Source organism: Anabrus simplex, chromosome 2 (genome assembly GCF_040414725.1).
Source record: "Anabrus simplex isolate iqAnaSimp1 chromosome 2, ASM4041472v1, whole genome shotgun sequence".
NCBI lineage: Eukaryota > Metazoa > Arthropoda > Insecta > Orthoptera > Tettigoniidae > Anabrus > Anabrus simplex.
The window spans coordinates 643,233,807-643,259,019 of NC_090266.1; the positions used below are offsets into that span (position 1 = coordinate 643,233,807).

The window sequence follows — 25,213 nt, forward strand, 5'->3', positions numbered from 1 at the left end:
AGACTTTGAAGGCAAAGTGTACACATTTGGTGCAGTAAATAGGTTGTTTTTTTTATATATATATATATATATTAGGACCAAATTTGCAATTTTTTTTCTTTCAACACCACTAGCAACTTCGGCAGGAGTTGTCCATCTGCCGAAATTATTGGCTGTATTGTGTAGCTATGAGTTTGTGAATTCATAGATTGTGCTTCCGCTAATACGACTTTTTCTCCTCGTTCATTATGGGTCCTGCCAGAATGGAACTCTCCATGGAAACCAGACTGATCAGTATTAAACACTCACTCTGGGCCGTGACTTTCTATTAAATGCAACACTTCTTCCACAAACAGTGTTGCGTTACAATTAGTATCTTCTTGTTCAAATTGGTACTTTTTAGATACGAATTTGCAAATTTTTCTTGATCCAGTTTTGAAATTCTTTTAAAAACTCATTACCCAGGAATGAGACGCTCGAAACGTGTCGTAGCTAACCAGATGAGCGTACTTTAAGGTTCATTTTTTAATATTTATATCGTGAACAATTTTATTTCGTTGTCTACATTCTTTGAACTTTTGATAAGTCTTCTTCATAACAAATTTATTTTTTCTCCCATTGTGCCACCATTTTCCAATTGTTGCTCCCACTTGTAAAGCTCTTGCCGGAACTTTAATTTACGAAACCTGTGTTTCACTGATGCGAAGCTCCTCTGTTTCCCACCTTTGTTTCGCCAATATTCGATGACCTTCTTCTTATAAGTTATTGGGATTAAGCATCGTTCAGCCGTTGTTGTGGATGCAAGGTTAGGAGCAACATTTTTGGAGACGAGGTCAAATAACGGTGTTTCAATATTGTCTTCCTCGAAATCAAAGTCATCATCTGACATATCCAATGTGCCATCCAGTTCGACTGTCATATCGGTATCCAAAACCCTATCGGCAATTAGACCTGTAAAACGCTTGTTTTTCTCGTCAAAGTAAATATAAATACATTGATCTACTTACGATATAATTCCAATCTCAAATTCCTTTCGTCTTCAGAAAATGGGGTGTCTTTTTTGTCACACTCTGCAAAACAATTGTGAAGGCACATTACTACATTCCACAGATTGAATGACTTCTGTAGTGGGCGTTTTGTTGTATCTAGGTGTAAAAAATCAGTTATTACCATACATGGTTAAAGTAAATATACAGTCACCATTCATAAAAATGACTATAAGAACGTCAGATTTTACCTGTCATTGAAAGAACGTTGTCTCATTGGACGACTAATCAATGTGCACCTCTTGATCTGCTTTGACATTTCTAATCGGGAAGATACGAGGTATGTGCGAACTGCGGTGTAGTAAAGAAGAATGGCTGGGAGGGGGGGGGGTGTCATTCATTCGACTCGAGCGAGCAGCCCGACTATACGCTGCTTACGTCCGCTGCTTCGCTCCTCCCTACCTCTCCGCCACACCCCGATACTCCCGCGGCACTTCTAATTTTACGACTATTTATTTGTTCTGTTTTGGCGTTTACACTTGCACTGGGCACATGCAGTTTTCACCTTATCATTCTACTGCCTCCCACGAATATTCCTACCAAATTTCAACCGAATCCGAGTGAAACACATGTATGTGTTCCCTCGTGAGTTGATAAAACATTTGTGATTCTATTCTTACAGTTAATTGACATGTCCAACAACATAACTGTGAAGAGGGAGCTTTCACACTACTTAAATGCCGTACAGTTTGTCACAAAAATGGAATAAGAAAACATGTTACGATACTTTAACGAAAATAGACAGCACAAAACTCAGGAAAGCGCGTTCACAAGATTAACGACCCACACTATAATTTTACAAAAATTCAAATGAATATCTATTCCCTATGGGTAGAGGCATGATTTTTTTGCATTAATTTTTTAACGATTTCGCGAGGAGGATACTCATTTTCGCGTTATTTTATGAAATACTCGTAGATATTGCCATATCGCTATGAAAAACGAAATCTCGTATGGCTTTTAGTGCCGGGATATCCCAGAACGGGTTCGGCTCGCCAGGTGCAGGTCTTTCTATTTGACACCCGTAGACGACCTGCGCGTCATGAGGAGGATGAAATGATGATGAAGGCAACACACACACTCAGCCCCCGTGCCATTGGAATTAACCACTTAAGGTTAAAATCCCCGACCCGGCCGGGAATCGAACCCAGGACCGTCTGAACCGAAGGCCAGTACGCTGACCGTTCAGCTAACGGGTCAGACCGTATCGTTATAATTTCACTTCAATGAATTTCTAAAATTTATCATTTATGGTTTCATTATTGTGGTTCTGAATTATTTATATGAATGGTAGATGTATAAATTACTAGTAAGCATCCATTATTATTTCATTTTATTCCTGATTATGATTATATAGCACTTACATTACAGTATCATTGGGCCCATCCTACCCATTCCTTACTTTGTGAAAAGATAACATAGCACTTGTTACAATGGAGCTCTCTTTCATTAGTCGTCTCCAGTCATCGACAATCAAATTGTACTTCGAAAAAAATCGCTCTGCATCAACAGATGAACAGGAAACCCAAATAGACTTTAAAACAGAATTTGCAAATTTCAGGTGCATTAATTTTAATGCTAGCAGTTACTGAATTATTTCAACTTGTTGAATGGGATTTTCTTCAATTTGTTTTTGCAAAATATCTTTAAAAGCATGGTACCCAGCAATAATATCAGACTGCTTCAACATTTTAAAGCCAGACAATTTTTGTACTTTTTCACTCAGTGACAAAACATTTCTATAGTTTGAATTACATTAGTTGGGTGAAACAAATCATTCAAAAGTCCAAATAAAATGTTAGCATCACTTGGGGACATGTCCTTTTCAATTTTCTTTACAACTAAGACACTAACATTTTGGAAGAGAAGAGTCGCTTCACTTTTTAACGATTCACTAAACCCTTCAATAATCTTAATAACTAGTTCACCAACATGGCCAGAAGCAATTACGTTCATTCTATCTTTCAGTTCTATTATTTTCAAAACAAGCAAGTGAGAATATGGATAATTAGACCCTTCTAATTCCAAAACAACGTCTGCAATAAGCTTGCAATTTTCAAAAACAAATGCTGCTTGGGATTTTACCCAGATTGCAAAATCTGGCATCTTCCATTTCTGCCAACCAGTTTACCACTGACAACTGTTTGAAAAAGGAGTGGAGGATATCTACATTTGCATGTATGTAAGAGGCAGCTTTAAACCAACTTCCCCATCTACTCAACACAGGCTCGGGATACAATGAAATTGACATATCTGGGAAGTTTTCGTCTAGGTATGAACAAAGCATGTGTTTGATTTTCCCTGACATATGAAAACAGTTCTTTGTTTTTGACACAATAGAATTAAGTTCTTTCAAATTCTTTTACAGGACATCACTGAAAAACTGAATTTATGAGCTTAGCAAGTGATGTGAATGAAATGTTCTCCCATAATTCCCTTAAGCAGTTCACAACATTTTAATATATACGGGGCGGAATCAGTTATCACATACTTCACATTCTCATGGTTAATTTCAAAATTATGCAAAACATGCAGGATTGCTTGAGAACACGTTCTGCTGTTCGCAGTATCTAGAAATGCACATTCTTACAAAAATATTTCCTGTTCAAATCCTGGATCTTGAGTTCTGATCAAGATTGCAAACACACAGCGGCCTGAAGAGTCGGTAGTTTCGTTACAGATAAGAGCCTAGTCCATTTTCCCTTCCAAAGACTGTTTGATGCTTGCTAGTACTTTGTTTGAGCAATGGGGGATGTATTGTTTCCTTAGTTGGTTGGCTGTGGGAAGGTCTCCAGATCCTAACCAGTAGAGAAGAGAAAAATCTTTATCAAACAGAGGTCTTAGAAAATCTAGTCTTACTCTCACTGATCGTTGATTGTGGAGGTTTAATTGATAGACTGCACATACCTGGTACATACTTTTGAAGCCATTTCCGGACTGCAGGGTCGTCTACCTTCTCCAGCAGGATGTTGGCTTTCAGTAGCATCGCTGTTGTTTCGTGAATAAATTCTATTTTTTCACTCACCTTTCTTTTGCATATCAAATGAGAGTTCTATTGTTGCCTGCCATTTCACTGTTGGAGTGCTAAATTTACGTTCTGAATGTTCCTTATTTTTAAAACAATGTTTTGAGATAGTATCTTTTTTCTCCCACTCGATACGAACATTACAAAATTTACACATTAAAATATTGCTTTCCGAAACGTATAAAACTTCACTCGCAAACTATTTAGCTCTGCTGTGCATTGTAGCACTTGTCGAGCGGCCCATCTTCGCTACTGTCTGTGATCACTTTCTTAATTTTACCTGACCACGAAGCCGAAATACACCAGTCAATTGTGCTGCTTGTAGACGTCATTAGGGATTCCAGGATTGCACAATGCCGTGAGGAGACAGGCTGGGGTGGGATTACCAGCCACCAGAAGAACAACATTCCAAACATTTCATGTGGCGAGAAGCCTGAAGCCTGAAGCCCGAACATTAATGATAACATATTTCTTTCATGTTGGTGAATCTTTGTTCTCTCTTCCTTTTCATTTTCACATAATCTTGGAACAAAATGTCAAGTTCGTTATTCACTACAGATTTTGCTGTAATATCACACTTATCGCAAAATAATTGAATTTTGCTTGAAAATGACCTTGACCTTATCCCTTTAATTCGCGAACATAATATCCATATTTTCTTAACCAGAAATATATGATTGGTAAAGATATCCCAAAATCGCTTCAAAATATTTTTTGTCGCGTTCATCGTTAATGCGAAAAAATCATGCCTCTACCTATGGGAATCACCATCTATATCATCTGATGGCCAGGCAGACATCAATTTTTGGTAATGAGACAAAGTCTCTCATAACGCATTGGCACTGCCGGTGGCTCCAAGTAGCCTACGCAGTGGCCTCCACGGTATGCACTAGCCATGCATCTTGGTGGGTGTGCTATTTACCAACTGTTGAGCACAACTTAGCACACAGAGGTGAAACGCTGGCAACCAGGAATGAGTTAGCTGGAAAATTGATAATGTCCAATAATTGACCATTTATATTGGTATTATAAATTTACTCATTCGGGACAAATATTTCAAGTTCCCTATGGGAATCAACATCCATATGAACATACCACTTAATCAAGCAGCTCGTCTCCTTTCTCCCAAGTCTTCCCAGCCCAAACTTTGCAACATTCTTGTAACGCTACTCTTTTTTCAGAAATGACACAGAACAAATCGAACTGCTTTTCTTTGGATTTTTTCCAGTTCTTGAATCAAGTAATCCTGGTGAGGGTCCCATACACTGGTACCATACTCTAGTTGGAGCCTTACCAGAGACTTATATGCCCTCTCCTTTACATCCTTACTACAACCCCTAAATACCGTCATAACCATGTGCAGAGATCTCAACCCTTTATTTACAATCGTATTTATGTGATTACCCCAATGAAGATCTTTCCGTATATTAAGACCTAGGTACTTACAATGATCCCCAAAAGGAACTTTCACCCCATCAATGCAGTAATTAAAACTGAGAGGACTTTTCCTATTTGTGAGACTCACAACCTGACTTTTAACCCCGTTTATCATCATACCATTGCCTACTGTCCATCTCACAACATTATCTAGCCATGCGGTTAGGAGCACGCAGCTGTGAGCTCACATCCAGAAGATAGTGGGTTCGAACCCCACTGTCGGCAGCCCTGAAGATGGTTTTCCGTGGTTTCCCATTTTCACACCAGGCAAATGCTGATGCTGTACCTCAGTTAAGGCCATGGCCGCTTCCTTCTCATTCCTAGGCCTTTCCTGTCCCATCGTCGCCATAAGACATATCTGTGTCGGTGCAACGTAAAGCAACTAGCAAAAAAAAAAAAAAAAAAAAAAAAAAAAAACATTATCGCAGTCATTTTGCAGTTGATCACAATCTTGTAAAATATTTGTTACTGTGTACAGAATAACATCATCTGCAAAAAGCCTTATCTCTGATTCCACCTCTTTATACATATCATTGATATATATAAGAAAATATAAAGGTCCAATAATACTCCCTTGAGGAATTCCCCTCTTAGTTATTACAGGGACAGATAAAGCTTTGCCTACTCTAATTCTCTGAGTTCTATTTTCTAAAAACAGAGCTACCCATTCAGTCACTCTTTTGTCAAGTACAATCGCACTAATTTTTGCCAGTAGTCTCCCATGATCTATACTATCAAAAAAACCCTTATTTAGGTCAATCGTGGTACAGTCCATTTGACCTCCTGAATCCAGGATATCTGTTATATCTTGCTGGAATCCTTCAGCTGGAATAACCTTTCCTAAACCCAAACTGCCTTCTATCAAACCAGTAATATTAATTTTGCAGACGTATCTAATATAATCAGAAAGAATGCTTTCCCAAAGCTTACATGCAATGTATGTCAAACTGACTGGCCTGTAATTTTCATCTTTATGTCTGTCACCCTTTCCTTTATACACAGGGCTATTATAGCAACTCTACATTCATTTCGTTTAGCTCCTTCATGCAAACAATAATCAAATAAATACAGTAGAAGTCCGTTATAGAGAGAATTCATAACAGCGAAAAATTTACTCGCTATAACGGATTGTCGTTATATCCGATTTTTGTGTAAAATTCGGAAAACCCTTCATGCACTTAGAGTTGGTATGAAACGGCAATCAGTTTGTTCAAAACTTGTGTTTCCGCAGATGATATCCACACTACGACTTACTTGTTTGCTATTTTTCGTAATCCGATACTACGTGAAAGTGTGTGTTTAATTTCATTCTGAAAAGATTATAGTTCCGTATTCCTCTGAATCCAAGATTAACCCCACTTTTTCCTTCAAAAAATTTAAATCAGGCTCAAAAAAAGTTTGTAAAATCATACAAGCGTACGTATTTTAGACTATTTTTAGACACCGAACATTGACTTTCGTTACGCCGTATTTCATTTTTTTGCGGCTGCACAATTATTCTTTATTTCCGCGGGTTTAAGGACCATTAACTTAACATTGGCATCATAATACCGAAGATAACTCATTGAAAATTTTCCGGCAATACCTATTCCATGCGTCTCTACAATACAACGAACCATCAGGAAATTATTCTTGCTGTCTATAAAACTGTTACTTTCATGCAGCGTCAGATATAACCGGCTACCGCTACACGCACGTCTCGCTTGTCGAGTGCGGCCAAATTCAACAGCTAGCGATGTATAGGCCTAATCACGAACGTTGAAAGTCAACGAACGAGTTTATTGCGCCACGGTATGGCCAGTCGCCCAGGTTGCGTTTTTTGTGCTCATACCTCACAATTTCATCATCGGCTTCTTTAAAGCGTCCTTGTTGCGGACCACTGAATGCATTTTTTTGTACAGTACCGGTACGCATTTTTTTTTTTGTCTTCACGCTAACGCCAAATATTGGCTTTAGTTAGGCCTATGCCGTATTTTCTTGCGGCTGCACAATTATTCTGCATTTCCGAGTGTTTAATAAACATTAACTTAAACTTGGCATCATAATATCGACTAGAACCTGTTGAGAATTTGCCTTTTCCACGTATCTTTACAATACGACTATCCACCACGAAAATATTCCTGCTGTCTATAAACCTTAATTTTACTAAGCGTCAAGTGCAATAGACGCGTTATGACTCTGCCACTTAGTAGCCATGGCTTTTCTAAGAATTCGAAGGGTCGCATGTTTTGATGCCATTCTGCAGATTTGAGAAACACACAGGCACTGTACACTGTACAACCGGTAGCGATGTGTAGCAAAGAGGCGGTCGTTTATTGTCAAAGAGTTCTGTGCGCGTGTGAAAAGAAGCAGCGTGGTTACCGCGGTAGTTGCCAGTGGTATCCTTTAACTTACTGTTAGGCCGCGAATGCAACAACCCTTGAGTTTTCGCATGAGATTCTGAGGAAAAAAAAGGTCTTGGAGTCGGAGAAATACGGTATCACTCCAGAGATTTCTGTGGCAAACACCTGAGCTTTCTTCTTCAAACAGCGTCACCTAACCTAACCGTATATGTAGCCTATCAAGAAAACACATTTGAAACGCATGTAGAGAAATAACCTCCTCACGAAAAATTTACATGTAAATAGCCGTAACTAGACGCGAGAAGATATGAAATATCCTCTGAAATCAGTTATATACTCTGCCATATCTTGAGGTGTGCGACATTCTTACGTAATTTCCGTATATAACATTAAAATTAAGATATCGTTTATTCAGTCTTTAATTTTAAGAGTTAACAACTGCTATCGGCCACGTCATTTACGCATTTATTACGAAAACGTGTTATCCTCTTTTTCATTTCGAATTTTCTTTAGAGAACAGCAGTCGATGGGTATTACTAATCAACTCCAACATCGCCTTTGAATGTCAACGAGAGAGCTCGCAAATGCACAAAGTGAGAAAACTATACTGTACCGAAGATGATCGATAGCATTTTGTTGCAAACGTTTGTTTTCTTATTCAAACAGAGTAACGTATCCTAACTTAACCGTACTAAACGTATGATGAAAACACACTTCAAGCGCTGGTAGAGAAATTATACCTTTCTCGCTATAAATTTTCATAATAGCCTTTCCGTAATTTAACCAGACGCGACAAAATACAAACTAACATATGAAATCAATTAAGCACTCTGCCATATCTCGAGGTGTATCCCATTCTTACTTAATTGCAGTATTTAGCCTCAAAATTAAGCGGTCGTTTAGGCAGCCTTAATTTTTAACGAGTTAACGACCGTTATCGGACACGTTATTTATGCATTTATTATGAACATATGTTCTCTTTCATTTCGAATTTTCTTTACGGAACAGCTGTCGACGGATATTACTAATCGACTCCGACATCGATGCCGAAGGTAATTGATCGCATGCAATATCATCGCTGGGGTGCATAAATATCGCTAACGGAAAAAGTCGGGCGCGCTTAATCGCTCGTAATAACGGATGCGCCAGTGATAGGGTTCTCGCTGTAACCGAAGGACGATACTCAGTTTAATATAGGAATATTGAAGGGACAGAAAAAAGTCGTCGCTATAACGGAGTTCTCGTTATATACCGTACTCGCGTATAGCGTATAGCGGACTTCTACTGTACTTCAGATATGGTACTATATCTCAACCCATTGTCTTTAGTATAACCCCCGAAACCTTATCAATTCCAGCTGCTTTTCTAGTTTTCAAATTTTGTATCTTACTGTAAATGTCATTGTTGTCATAGGTATATTTTAATACTTCTGTAGTATTAGTGGGTAAAGAAGCAGCCTATAGGGAGACAGTAAGGAAGGAAAGGTTGCATGATGAGTCAAATGATAATGGACAGAGGCTAATTGATTTTGCCATGGGAAACTCGATGGCGGTGAAGAGTACGTGGTTTCAGAGAAAGAATATACTGAAAGCCATTTGGTGTTCACAAGATGGTGTCACCTTGAATCAAACAGACCCTGTAGTAATCGATCGGAGACATGGATCTGACATACTACAAGTTGACAGTTGTAGGGGAGCTGATTGTGATTCGGATCATTACTTGGTAGGGTAAAATACAGGCAACGTATTGCAACTTACAGATCTGTTAAGAAAGGGAAAGCTCCAAGGAGATATATGGTCTCAAAATTGAAAGATAAAGAAACTGCGCAGCTATATGAATCCAGGATGGAGAAGAAATTGGAGGCTAAACAACAAAACTGGGCAGTGGAAAACATCGAAGGAAAGTGGATTTTATTGAGGGATGCATTGCAGGAAACTGCGGATGAAGTACTGTCAACGTTGAAATCTCCAAGTATGATTTTTATATCTTGTTGTGGGATGCATTCTATTTCTTGTTCCAGTTGTCCATAGAACATATCTTTCCATTCTCAGCCTCCTCTGTAGGTGCATACACACATACAAGTGTGATATTGAAAAAATGGGCCTTCATCCTTAGAGTGCATATTTTTTTATTTACAGGTTTAAAATTCAAAACTGCTGACTTATATCTGTCATCCACTAGGAAGCCTGTGCCACCTATTGTACCTCTGGCTCCACCACTATGCAGAACTGTATATCTGCCACTTCTAAAAACACCATTTCCTTTCCATCTGACTTTCTGAATTGCTGCTATTCCAATATTATATTTCTCCATTTCTTGTTTCAGACTGTTTAGGGCTCCTGGTTCGTACATTCCAGGTTGCTGTGTACATATCATATTTCCGTTTGCATCTTCCATTTCCTAGCATGGGTCGTTTAGCATTGTCATCAGTCCGTCTATTCTTGCCTGCGATTTTCGTAATGAGTTGTTTTTCCAATATAGGGTTGTTAGCCCCATGATCAACCCTCAACCTGGAGGACCAGGGTATCCCTCTTAGTCTGGGCTATCACCTTTGACCTGTCCAGCTTGGGTGGCCCTACCAGGAGCTTATGCTCCCGCCGGCATAGCTCTCAGGATCACTTAGGCATGCAAGCTCCCACATCGCGACAAGATGAAGATACCAGCGTGGGAGACATGCTGTGATTAGTTTTTTAAATGTAAAAGGTATGAAAGCTGTTGAAATTAATTGGCAGATTAGTGAGGTGTATCGAGAGCACACACTGAGCAAAGGAATGGTAACAAAATGGGTTAGAGCCTTTAAAGAAGGGCGCACTAATGTCCCTGGCGAGATGAGTAGTGGGCGACCGTCTGTCATGGCTGAAGACTTGGTGCATAAAGTTGATGCAAAATTTCGACAAAACAGATGCTTTATGATTTCATCATTAAGGTATGAGTTGCCTGAAATTTCAAAGAGTGTTCTTAATGAAACTGTGTCAGGACGCTTAGATTATCGGAAGTTGTGCTCACGCAATCCAAAACAAACGGCATGGCATGCTCACAAGGTGGATTCTTTTGCTCCGTGACAATGCGCGACCTCACATGGCTAATGGAACCCGAGACCTCATCACTTAATTTGGTTGGGGACAATTTTATCGTCCTCTGTATAGTCATTACCTGATCTCTAGTGACTACCATTTGTTCCTCCACTTGAAGAAGCCTGTAGGAGATCAGCGCCACGATGATGATGTCCTAAAAACAACCGTGCGGCAGTGGCTGGCACATCAGGCGACAGATTTCTATGAGGATAGAATTCAGAAGCTGGCTTCACGATATGACAAGTATGGTGCAGGCTTACATGTAAAAAGAAGAATTGTTTAAACAGTTGCATTATCCTTTTTCTATAACAAAACGGTTCTTACTTAAAAATCATCCTTGTACAGTGGAACCTCGATTCTCCGCTTTTGGAGGGACTGTGAAAATAAAACGTACAACACGGGAAAACGGAAAATCCGGGAATGAATAAAAACCATCAACAATTTGGCTAAATATCACAAAAATGAAATATTTATAATTATAATCTTACAAACACTCCTAAACCAAACCAAACCAAACTACAGCCCCAATGGGCCTTTGCCTGCCAAGTGACCGCTGCTCAGTCCAAAGGCCTGCAGATTACGAGGTGACGCATGGTTAGTGTGACGAATCCTCTCGACCGTTATTCCTGGCGCTCTAGACCGGGGTCGCCATCTCACCATTAGATAGCTCCACAATTAAAGGTAATCACGTAGGCTGAGTGCATTTTGAAGAAACTGACAAGTATATTACTCGGACATCTGCTTCTGCTTTATACATATAGTACTTAATGTAATAAAACAGACTGAGATTGTACTGTAGTTTCTCACAGCAGTACTGTATTTAAGATAAAATATCTGAAGATGTGACAGTCATCAATGGCTCAAACACAAGTCACCAGCTCTCCGAACAGGTGCATTAATAATCTCCAATGGGGCAGTCTACTCACAAGGAAATTAGAGGATGGAATTCAGAAGCTGGCTTCACGATATGACAAGTATGGTGCAGGCTTACATGTAAAAAAAAGAAAAGAAAAAAGAATTGTTTAAACAATTGCATTACCCTTTTTCTATAACAAAACGGTTCTTACTTAAAAATCAGCAGGAACCAGCCCTTATGTCCAGGTAAAAATGCCTGAATTGGCCGGGAATCAAACATGGGCCCTCCGGATGAGAGGCAGGCAAGTTAGACCGCGCAACCGGCATCAAACATTAATTACTGGTACACAAGTTCAAAATCTTGTTACTTAATATTCAGTTTTACAGGGGAAACTTTGTCAGTTTCTCATGAAAACTTCCTTCAGTTCAGCAACTCAGGATAGCCAAACCACTGCCACAAATCTAATAGTGCCAAACCTAACGACAATTGACCACAAGTAGTTTTTAATTCTCTCATCTAATAAAATAAAGCACGTTAGATACAAAGCACCCAACATGATGGCAAAATCCCTTCTTTTCTTAATCTTCCATTGTAATTTGGTCTACGCTATACTGTTTGTAGTCAGTTTCTGCCAATCTTGTACCGCGTAAATTAGGCCTACGTCAACTTTTAAAGGTTATGTTGAACTCGAGAACATGGTTTTGAATGTTAGTATTGGCAAATACAGTAGAGACAATACGCGACACTTACGGATTTAGCCTTGTTAAAATGGGTGACAATTCGACGGTGGCGCTCCTAGTGAATTGATCTGAAAAGTCGCGCTAAATTCAAATATCAATGGAAATGCATATACGAAAATGGATAAATAAATTACGTCTAGAAAGAAAGTATTATTGAGATATTAACTTCGAAGTTGCTAAAGCAATTCTGGATAAATGAATGAAGAATTATTTAAAAGGTTATTTTTTAAAGACTGAAATTAGACATATAAACAAGATGTGAAATGGACTGCTGTGAAATGGGTTGATCTTTCATTTATGCATTACTTTTTTTGCTTTAGCATTCCTGTCTGAACTTTTACGGTTAGATTTGTCTTTTTTCTCATTTAAAAAACATTGTGTCATCACATTAAGACACTTGTCAATAAACATATCGGGACATTCCTTATACACATGATGCAATGAATTATCATTTGAAAGCTGGACAATATTCCTCTTAACATGAAGCCTACTAACAGAAAGAAAATGTATAAAATCCCAGCTTTAATCTGAGAAGAGGGATAAAGGAAAGAAAAGTATGAAAATGTTGTCGATAGTGATGCTTTGAGGAATATTTACGTACAATTAGAGTAAAAATGTAACATACCCTTGGCTGTATAGTCGAGGATTTTTAAAGTCACTGGCCTGGAAATTATCTGAACAGATCTTATAATTGTTATATAAGTGTAACGTCCCTTTTTTCTTGTACACCTTATCCAAATCACTTCTGTAACATTTCAAAACCCACAGATCACACCTACTACAACACATTGGTATAGAAGGTTAACTGCTGCACTATACAATAAAATATGCGTATTATATTTTAAGCCAGTTAAAATATGGGTCGAGCAGGTCAGAAGATTATGAAGTAATATAAAAATCTCTTTGTTACTGGAAGAATATATATGCAAACGCAATATTACTTACATTTTCCTGTCACAAGGGTAGCGAAAGAAAGACCGCGCATTCTTCTCTACTTCATAGTTATTGCAGCCAAACACAGCACATACCTTTCCCCTCATGTTGAGAGGAGATATCAAGGAACGACACGCTACTATTTAATTATGTCAACTAACTGAAAACGCATAAATAACACCAAAATCTTCACACACAAATACACGTGCTCTTATGACAGAATCAATAGTTCTCAGGTCTACCCGCTAGAGAGAGCTCTAATAGCTGTCCCTCGATATCTCGCCGAGTGTCACGTATTGTCTCTACTGTATTTGGTATTGGTTCTCAGAAGTTCTCGAATGCATTACATTCAATTCTGTCAGTCACTAATCCAATCAAATTGGAAAAAAAAATCATCAAACTTCAGAAATTACGGTTATTCGTGACTTTGAGCTCAGCTGGAAAGCCTGCTCACTGCACATGTCTGTACGAGTTTGAAATGATACAAACCATTTAAATGTAACGTGCGCAAATAAAACGACTGTGGTTTCTTACATTTTAACATGAAAACGTAAAATTCCCAGTCTCATATTAGGACCAAAACAGTAATAGGCAATCCCGAGACCTCCCATAGCTTTTTGTATGTAAGATGCAACATCTGTTCTGGTCTCAGTAACATAACATAATCGTCTACTAGATTTGTTTTGAGAAAGAGCAGTTTCGATTCCTGCCTGAAAGCCCAGTTACTGTACAGTGCCCTGAGGAAAGTGCCGAAAATCTGTTTGGCAATATAATCAAAAAAAAAAATATATAAACACCTAACCCTGGACATAATGTGGACGTTTTATAAGTGTGAACGAACATTGACGAAACTCGTTCTGTCCTCAAGTAGAGCTGTCGAAATGCACTGTCTCTCCTTACAATTGTGGCCACTCTCTGCTTTATGGTTTCTGAGATTCTCTAAACAATACCACCCGAATGCGATGCTAATGTGGTCGCTTATGCAAGTTCACCGCCGATCGCTTTTTCAGTACAGTACTTGCCATGATCCATAAGTATGCCATTGCGCCCTTTCGTGAGATACATTTTCTTGAAAAATGCTTGATCGAGGATTTAGCGTTAATGGGACTGTAATTTTTGGACGGTTGATCCGGGAAATAGTTTCTTCGAGGAACGGATAATTCGGGATTTTTACAACGTGATTTAATTACGATGCTCGCGAGACCACGTAATTCGAACACAGTACCCGGGAAAACGTACTTTTTGGGAACAGTTAATCGAGGTTCCACTGTATTTGGCTTTCTAATTTCCTTGTGAGTAGACTGCCCCATTGGAAATGATTAATGCACCTGTTTGGAGAGCTGGTGACTTGTGTTTGAGCCATTGATGACTGTCACATCTTCAGATATTTTACCTTAAATACTGATGTGAGAAACTACAGTATAATCTTAGTCTGTTTTATTACATTAAGTACTATATGTATAAAACAGAAGCAGATGTCTGAGCAATATACTTGTCAGTTTCTTCAAAATGGTTATAATCCATTCATTGTAGCATTGCAATTTCGATCTACCCTTTTCTCAGGTTCCCAGTTTTTATGAAGGCATTTTCTTTGTTTTGCCTGGCTGAGTGGCTCAGACGGTTAAGGCGGTGGCCTTCTAACCCCAACTTGGCAGGTTCGATCCTGGCTCAGTCCGGTGGTATTTGAAGGTGCTCAAATACGACAGCCCCGTGTCTGTAGATTTACTGGCACGTAAAAGAACTCCTGCGGGACAAAATTCCGGCACCTCGGCGTCTCCGAAGACCGTAAAAGTAGTTAGTGGGACGTAAAGCAAATAACATTATTATTATTATTATTATTATTATTATTATTATTATTATTATTATTATTATTATTATTATTATTTCTTTGTTTTCTTTTTGTTAAGGCATTACATTACTATCTAAGGCAACTATGAGCATAATAGTGCATTGTTCATCCCTCAGTAGTTTGTATTGTGCTTAGAATACCTTTAAATGTATTTATATTTGGTTCGGCTTGTTGAAATTGAAGTTTGCTTGTATCTTGTAGAAAAAGACTCCTCATAATTCAAATTGCATAGCTATCAGAATCTTTATCCGGCCCCTTGGCTGAATGGTCAGCGTAGTGCTCTTTGGTTCAGTGGGCCCTGGGTTTGATTCCCAGCCGGGTCGAAGATTTTAACCTTAAATGGTTAATTCGCTTGATCGGGGACTGGATGTTTTTACTATCCCCTACACCCATACAACTCACACCACCAGTGAAACAAGGATATTTCGGGAGTCTATTGCCTCTTAAATACTTGATTGTTTAGATAAGGTTTGTTATAGATTTATACTTTATTCACCGATAGCTTTACATTGAAAATAAGAGGCTACATTCACAGGAAGACTAAATAGATAGCGGATAAGTTTTTAATAGTTACTCACCGAGCTCAATAGCTGCAGTTGCTTAAGTGCGGTCAGTATCCAGTAATCGGGAGATAGTGGGATCGAGCCCCACTGTCGGCAGCCCTGAAGATGGTTTTCCGTGGTTTCCCATTTTCACGCCAGGCAAATGCCGGGGCTGAACCTTAATTAAGGCCACGGCCGCTTCCTTCCAATTCCTAGGCCTTTCCTATCCCATCGTCGCCGTAAGACATCTGTGTCGGTGCGACATAAAGCAAAAAAAAAAGTTACTATTAAAGTTGGTGTAAAGTTTGAGTGAAGATTAAGACTCTTAAAACTGTATTTTAATATGTTTTAATGTGTTTAATGTTTTCTTCATAAAAGTGTAGGACAAAAACAAAAGTTTTACAGTGTAAAAAAATTGACATTTAAATTGTATTCCTAATTCAGGAAGACGAAACCTAAAAAGTTTGGAATGTAAATTTATTGTACAGAGCTTTTATCATTTATATCAATCGTAGTGATACAGAGTTTTTAAGGTTATCATTGTAGCTGAGAATGGTCTTAGTAAGAGACCAAAACTGGTACTACTGTGAAAATAAGATAGAATGAGATTCTACATTAATTTAAAAACTCATTGATAAGGTGGAAGTGTCATAATTTAAAATTAAAGCTACTGAAACTGGGAAGTCTATATGGGAAATAAATGAAAATCATAAATTATGTAAAACCAGTTGTAAAAACAAGTTTTGTATAGTCTAAATTTCATTGTCGTGTAATCATTTCTCTCAAATTACATATATTTATTTTTTGTCTCTCTTATAGATTCAGTGGTTTTGGAAAGCATTACGTGCATTTGACCAAGCAGATCGTGCAAAATTCCTTCAGTTTGTAACTGGAACTTCCAAAGTGCCACTTCAAGGTTTTGCTGCTTTAGAAGGCATGAATGGAGTTCAGAAGTTCCAAATACATCGTGACGACCGATCTACTGATCGCCTTCCTTCAGCGCACACATGGTGAGTAATATTTTGACCGCTGGACTGAGTGGCTCATGCGGTCGAGATGCTGGCCTTCTGACCCCAACTTGGCATGTTCGATCCTGGCTCAGTCTGATGGGATTTCAAGGTGCTCCAACATAATGGGTTCAATGGACTGAGGTCAGGAGCATTTAGGGGTTTTTTAATGCGACAAGTCCGTGTCATGGCTTCTATCCTCCTGGATGCTTCTTCAATGGCACGTGGCGCGTATTGAAATAAAATTCTGCGATTAACTGAGCCCATCGCATCAATTTAGATTTCTTAAAATAAAATTATTTATTGTTCAGTTTTGGAGCAGGTCATTATTTGGGATTATTTTTTGTAAATAAAATGCAAATTAAAGCTTTTTTTTTTCCCCCTCTCCTAATTTTAGGGTGGGCTGAATATTCGCATATATATACGGTAATCTGAAATTGTTAGTATGTTGGAAGTACAATACAGGATCTACTAGGTTATGGCAGATATTTGTCCCATGCTAGAAAGACCTAAGAGAATTGTCTGCTCTGACCTGGCAATCAACTACTGTTCTTGAAGGACAATGTCAGCAGCATTATAAACAGCAATGAAAACCAAACTTCCTCTGGTGATATTATTAACAACTGATAAGTTCAGAGTAGACTATTCCTTAACCCCTGTAGCCATAAAGTTGTTGTTAGTTTCTTTCTTCCTTTTTAAAAAAGTTTACAGAAACACATTCCAACAATCAGAATATTCATATAAGTCATAGTTTTATCCACATAGGTCGTCTGATATATAGTATACTACTATGCACCCAGATCAGTACGACAGCACTAGTTATTCAGCATTGAGTTGAACAATATCGTTGCAAGCTGGACATTGTTAGAAAGCTGTATTATTTTATCGAATTGACACTGAATATGAACTTAACAATTTGTACTGCACATTTATCGCAATACTGTATATGCGACTCTGTTTACATTTATGCATTTACTGATCACAGAAACATTTTGAGTGAAGTACAACCATAAATTTACTGCATGTAAACTTTGCAGATGGCACATTTTTCTGTATTGTTTGACAGTGGCCAGTGATTCAATCCATCATAGCATACCTCTTTCATTGGTATAGGGACCCAAATCAAAATTTAAAAAAATCAAATCAAAATCTCTTTATTTGCAAATGAGGTGTCTACCTCGGTGGCAAATGGTACACTAAAATACATTATTGTCAAGCACTAAATTTTAAATTAACAGGAGACGCAGAAAATTTTCCTAGAATACAATATTATACAATTTACGCTAATAATTTTTTCTATTAAACACACACATCATCCTTAATAAATTTATATTGTTTACAAAATTCTACTTATAATATCTTACAAACATAGTCAACTCATATACAGTACGGTATGTGAAATTACTTCTAATAATACTATACAACTGGTATAAGATTAAAGTTAACACTGAATTTATTTACATATTTATATTTTACCCATTCTGGAACCTAAGTAGCATAACGACCTGCTGCGTCTTAACCAGAGCCCCTTTTGCCACCACTTTTCAGAGTTCCTGAAGGGCCTTCACAGCTACCGTAGCGGTCCCAGGGCCCTCGAAGTCCCCACTGTACTTCACCCCTACAGGCAGTCCCCTACTTGGGCTGTCCAAACTCCTTAGACCAGGGGATGGAATTAATTTAATCACACACATTTATTATTTACAATATCCTGCACTGGTCGAATGCCCTCTAACATTTAATTTATTATCTCTGTTGTTCATTCTCTTCTTGAATATCTGTACAGATTTTGGAAAAGGATCAAACACTACCCCTGGTAAACTGTTCCACTCCTTCACGCCCTTCCCAATGAAAGAAAATTTACCCCAATCGCTTCTGCTAAAATTCCTTCTAATTTTGTACTTGTGGTCAGTTCTACCAATATAATTATTTTCCAACCAAAGCCTCTCACGGATATCTCCCCGTGCTTCTTCTCCTGTATAGGCTCTATATAATCCTATAAGTCTAGTTTTCTCCCTTCTCTTACTTAAAGTATCCCACCCAAGTTCCTTTAACATTTCTGATACACTACTCTTTCTCCTGAAATCCCCTGTTACAAACCTTGCTGCTTTCCTCTGCACACCATCTAGTTCTTTTATTAGGTATTCTTGGTGAGGATCCCAAACACTGTTTGCATATTCCAATAATGGACGAACCATACTTAAGTAACTTTTTTCTTTTAATTCTTTGTTGCATCCTTTAAGTAGTCTCATTATGACATGTAACGATCTGTATGCTTTCCCAACAATGTCATCAACATGACCCTTCCAGTGCAAATTACTTTCAAATCTCACACCTAAGTATTTGCATTTGCCATCTTTTGGGATAACTACCTCATCCAAAGTATATTCAAATTCAGTTTTAAAGCTCCTATTTGTAAATGTTGTAACAGTTGATTTGCCTCCATTAATCTTCATATTATTTTCTTCAACCCATTCTTGGATACTGTCAAGGTCCCTTTGTAATTCTGAACAATCCTCAATGTTATTTATTTCCCTATAAACAATTATGTCATCTGCATACAATCTTATTTTCGATGTTATATTGTTCCCTAAATCATTTGCGTATATTAAGAAAAGTAACGGACCGTTTATACTACCCTGTGCAATTCCCTTCCAGACTTTCTCTTCCTGTGATATATTATTTCCTACTTTGACTTTCCGAACCCTTGAATTTAGAAATGTTCTTATCCAACGTATAACCCTTACGTCCAATCCTATTCCCTCCAATTTCTTTAATAATATTCCATGTTCCACTCTATCAAAGGCTTTGGAAAGATCTATGGCTATGCAATCTAACTGGCCTCCTGAATCTAACTGATCTGATATATCCTGCTGAAATCCCACCAGTTGTGCCTCGCAAGAAAATTTCTTTCTAAATCCATACTGGCTCCTCATGAACCAATTTTTATCATCACAAATCCCTCTGATGTACTTTGATATTAAACTCTCCAGTATTTTACAAACTATACTGGTCAGGCTGATTGGTCTGTAGTTCTCTGGTTTCCTTTTATCACCCTTTCCTTTATAAATTGGTATTATTACAGATTCCTTCCATTCCTTTGGTATCACACTATTATTTATGACATAGTCAAAGAGAAATTTTAAATAAGGCACTATATACCACCCCATTGTCTTTAATACCTCCCCAGTAATTTGATCACTTCCTGCTGCTTTTCCTTGCTGAAGCAGTTGGATTTCTCTGAAAATATCTTCATTTGTGAATGAGAAGCTTCTTCTTTCCCTCTGTGTCTCTCCCTCTCTATCTTCTGTTACGGTTTCCAAGTCCTGACAATCTTCTACTGAATTTCGGAATTCCCTACTAAAGAGGTTTGCTTTCTCAGTATCTGTTAAATAGTGTTCACCCCGTTCTCCCACCATTGTAGGAATTTGGATTCCTTTTCCTTTTTGATTCCTAATAAATGAATACATCTTTTTCCATTTCCCTTTGTGGTCATTACCCTCTTGAAGAATGCCATTCATATAATTCTCTTTTGCTTCCTTTTTCACTCTATTCAGTTCCCTCATTAGCTGTTTTCTACTCTATTCTCCCTACCTTCTTTGATTTTCCTGTTTACTATTCTACATTTTCTTTTTAATTTTCTTATTTCCCTTGTGTAATAAACAGGGTCTGAGGTCATTTTACCCTTCTTAACAGGTACAAATCTCTTCTCTCCTTCCCAAATGATTCCTTTAAATTTAGCCCAAAGTGTATCCACATTATTCCCTTCACTTATCCAACAACTGAATTGTGATTTAAGGTAAGTCCCAAATTCATCAACTTTAGTTTTTCTGTATAATTTCTTGTCTTTTGTGACCCTCTTATTAAGCATTTTTGGTACAAGTCCTACATCCATTATTACAGCCTTATGGTCACCTATTCCTTCAATTACCTCAGTTTTATCAACAATTTCCCATGGATTAACCAAGAATACATCTAGCAAGTTATTGAGACGAGTTGGTTCTTGTACTACTTGTGTAAATCCTCCCTCCCAAATTAACTTATTTGCCAGTTTCTGTTCATGAGCTTCACTTGCAGCTCCATTCCATTCAACTTCAGGCAAGTTTAGATCTCCCCCAATTATTACCGTATTATTATTGTTTTTATGAGTATAATCTATTATTTTCTCAAATATTTCCATGTCTCTTTCCTCTCTTCCAGGCCTATATGTTCCTATAATTCCCACCTCCTTCATATTATCACAAACTAATTTTATCCCTAATATTTCATCCCTTTCATCAGTAAACCATTCATGCGAACAATAAGTTTCCTTCACCAGAATAAATACCCCTCCTCCCTTTTTATCTCGTCGGTCTCTACGATAGACTGTATACCCTTCTGGAAATACTTCTGTATTACCCACCCCTTCTCTCAACCACGATTCCACTCCTATCACCACATCCGTCTCATAAGATTCCATCAATGTACCGAATTTTAATTGTTTATTTACTACACTCTGACAGTTTACCAAGAGCAATCTCAGACCTCCTTCCTGTAAAATAAACATATCTGACACCAAAGCAAGGAAAAAAGCCATATTGATATTAATAATAATAATAATAATAATAATAATAATAATAATAATCAAATGGCAACGGGGCAGAATGGTCTGTTGTCACTAGTATAAGACAGTATGGCAGTATGGCAATGATAAACTAAACTGGTAACATATTGCTATGTAGAGTACGATGTTGTGTCAAATTTGCATCTGCACTTTAAACAAGACAGTATGACAGTATAGCAATGAGAAGCTAAACTGGTAATGAATTGTTATGTAGAGTACGATGTTGTGTCAGATTTGCATCTGCACTTTAAACAAAGAGTATATCACTTCCGGCCGGGTTCGCACTCAGCATATTCTTTCTTGAACACTGACCTCTCTGGTTTTCTACTTAAGTTGCAAGCCTGGCTTTGTATTTCCTCCACTGTAGTGCCGGTGTGCAATTTTTCACCTTACGTTTCGTTACTGTTGACCACTATTTGAACTCTATTGTCTCACTATATTTATTATCTTTAGAATCCAGACAAATCACCACCTTAACTGAAACCATATTCACTCACCATTAACTTGGACCCTCAGCTCATATACCAACCATCTCCACATATTAGCTTTATCCTTAACACCTATCCAATTTACAATCACTCTCTTCCTCATTCACTGCACACTTTACCGCCTACGAATTTAACTATTTAATCACTCTTGTCATAGTTACGAATATCACACAAACTCCACTATTCTCATGTGTACACCAATTTACTTTCTACTGCAAATTGCCTTTTTTGCTTCTTGTCACTATGCCTTCGTCCAGTTTGTTCTTCTTACCCCATATCTCCCTTAGGCTCAAACTTCTCCCTTTCGCCAGGGTACCTCTTGCTTCTTCTTCCTGCCTCCCAGCCGTATTTTCACTTCCTTTATGTGCTCTTGTCACATCTTGTGTTTCCGCCCCCACAATCACTTTCTGTATCTTCCTTTCTTGTCTCCCACAGGCCTTCGTCCTCAGCTCCTTAATTAATGCCCTGGTCTCGCTGGTTTCCTTCCTTATTTCCCTCCTCATCTCAGCTGTTAACTCTCTGGCTCCTTCTTCGATCAATTTGTAAATAGCGTTCATGTCTTCTTCTGTCAAGTTTATTTCTTCTTGCTGCGAGCTTGGGTCCAGTGTCTTATTTTCTGTGGTTCTTTCTTTATCTCCAGGTCCGTCTTCACCCACTTTACTGTCTCTGACTTGCCTTTCTTCCACTCTCTTCCCCACTACCCCTTCGTCCTTCCTATTCTCTTCCATTTCCTGTAATTTCTTCGCTGTCCACACTCTGGTCCATAGTCCATTGGATACTACTAGTTGTTGACCCTTAATGTATGCTCTTAACCCTTGTATTTTAGCCCTGACTAAATGTTTTTTCAGAGTGTTTATATTCTTTACCCCTTCTCTTCCCATGTCTCTTTTAATCCAAATTTTTGTGCTACGTATATTATCTGCGCCTCTTATCACTACTTCCGCCATCAGGGTGGAAGACAACTTCAGTTTTATCAGCCTATCGCCCCGTTTTTTACCTATCCTTTCCACATCATCAATATCAACTTCACTAAAGTTAATTTTTATCATTTTCTGAATAACTTCCACAACTTTGTAGGTTGTCAGCACTTTGTCTTCCCCTTTGTCTTCCGGCACTCCATATATAAATAAGCATTTCTTCCTGCGTTCTCGGTTGCTGTCTTCAATTTCTGCTTTCAGTTTCACCACCTCTTCCTCCATCTCCTTTATTTTTGCCTTTAGTGATATAATTTCTCTCGCTGTTTTCCACTTTGTTCATTGTCTCGTCTGTTTTTCCCTGTATCCAACGCCTCATATGTTCAAATTCCTTCATTTGTTCTTTCATCATACTTTTAATCTGCTCAAACGGACATACTTCTTCCACCACTTCTTTCACCTCTTCTTATGACCTCCACGTCTTCCCAGTTCATGTTGCCACTGGAAGTCGGGCCGGGGTTCACCTCCACACCTCCTATGGCTAACAGTACCATAATCACCGCTGCCACCAGTATCATCTCGCCCATCATTCTTGTTTCCACTTTACCTCCTTTATTTCTAACTGTTTCCTTTTTCCATCTCCCCTGCCATCTTCCAATAGCTGCACGATATTGATCCACACCAATCATCTTCCTCTTCGCTCCCGTCTTACTTTTCCACTCACCGGTCACACTCCACACCGGCTCTACCGGCACCTCACTCAGCACGTCTGTCACCGAACGCTGACTAGGTTAGACTGAGTTTTCTTGTTCTGTCCCTGTTGCACATATTCAGTTCAAAACCAGATGTCTCAGCAATTTCACAGATGTAAAGTTGTTGTCAAAGAATATTTGATTTCTCCTGTTGGCTTCTCTTTCAACTGCATCATTGGGAGATAAGACTGCACTCTCACAAAGTTCAGATTCTTTCTGCCTTTTGTTTTCTTTTCCTTTGTACTCGTGGAATGATATATAGCCACTGACAGAGCACAAACCCAGGGTCCAGTTTCTGAAACAAAAATGTATCGGCTTTCCTCTGGTGAATAGTTTGGCATAATGCTTTCCGTAATATGGAATCATACTTTCATCAATGGAGAGGTTTCCATCAGTTTCCCTGCCTCCCACAATTTTTAAAAGCTCCAGTTATGTCAGTAAAGCTCTAAACTTGAACATTTGATCGCTCCCATCATGAAGATTGTTATTATTTCAATAAAAATGCCTAAAAATTAGTATGAAGTGATTGCATCATACACTGTGCTCCCTGATGAAACAATTGAGGAGCTTTGTGGAATATAGGCCTATAGACCTATGGGTTATTTCTCAGGAAATCGTTTTAAATGGTCCGCCATATTGTACCGTATATTCCCTCCAATTTCAGTTTCATACTTTCGCCATTTGAGTGAATGGCAGCACTTATCGTGTCTGATGTGCAGTTGTCTGGAGCCTGTGTTGTGCACTAGATCTGTTGATATTAGTTTATGTAAGTTTATTTTTACATAAAACAAAGTGAAATGGAACCCAAAGGAAGTAAAAGGAAAAAGATTTTACTGCAGCACTAGTTTGAAGAAGATAGATGCTAAAAGGAAGAGGTCAAGTGGTGATACATATGTAAACAGAACTGGAGTTGAGGTTAGGAATAAGGAGTTTGTGCCAGTGAACGAATGTTGCCAGAAAAAGTGTCATCTAAAAGTGTCACAAATCTAACACAAGGAATTATATGAATTATTTTATAATGGACAAAGTAAGGAACTGCAAGATTTTTATTTAGTACACACCATGGAACTACAAGGTAAGAAACCAAATAGAAAGAAAACCGAAAATCCAAAGACCTTTCGGAACATCACATGGGAGTATATGTTATTTATAGCAGGATCTAAAATTACAATTTGCCATCCAGCTCTCTGTAAGCTTTTCCAAGTGTCAGTAGGGAGACTGAGGGTCATACAAAAAAAGGTATTATTACATAATGAAACCTTTGAAGAAAGAAGGGGCCAGTCAAGATAACCGTCTACATAAAGTGGAATCATATGTCTGGGTTCAATTAAAGGAACATTTAAGCATGATTCCAAGTGAAAAGAGTCATTATTGTGGCAGTAAAACAAATTTAAATTATTTTCAGAATCCAAACTTAATCAAGACATTATTTGAAATGTTCTCAAGTACTTTTTTGAACAAACTGGTAAAAAGCTTACTATTAAATATGTAACCTATTTCAAGTTTTTTAAGGAACATTGTATCTATGCCTTCAAGCAGCCAAAGACAGGCATTTGTGATTTTTGCTCACAATGTCAAAACACGTTGAGAAGTGATCCAACAGATGTTTGTAAAGTAGATTAGAGTATG

At 38.2% G+C, this 25,213-nt stretch overlaps 1 protein-coding gene across 1 annotated transcript in view; it reads left to right on the forward strand.

Moving 5' to 3' along the window:
- The window catches only part of HUWE1 (HECT, UBA and WWE domain containing E3 ubiquitin protein ligase 1), a 1,366,532-nt gene that overhangs the window by 1,331,814 nt on the left and 9,505 nt on the right, over window positions 1-25,213 (forward strand). Inside the window, exon 61 of the mRNA XM_068226019.1 lies at window positions 16,643-16,833. Within this exon, the coding sequence (XP_068082120.1) occupies window positions 16,643-16,833 (191 nt within the window). The remainder of the gene's footprint in view (window positions 1-16,642; window positions 16,834-25,213) is intronic.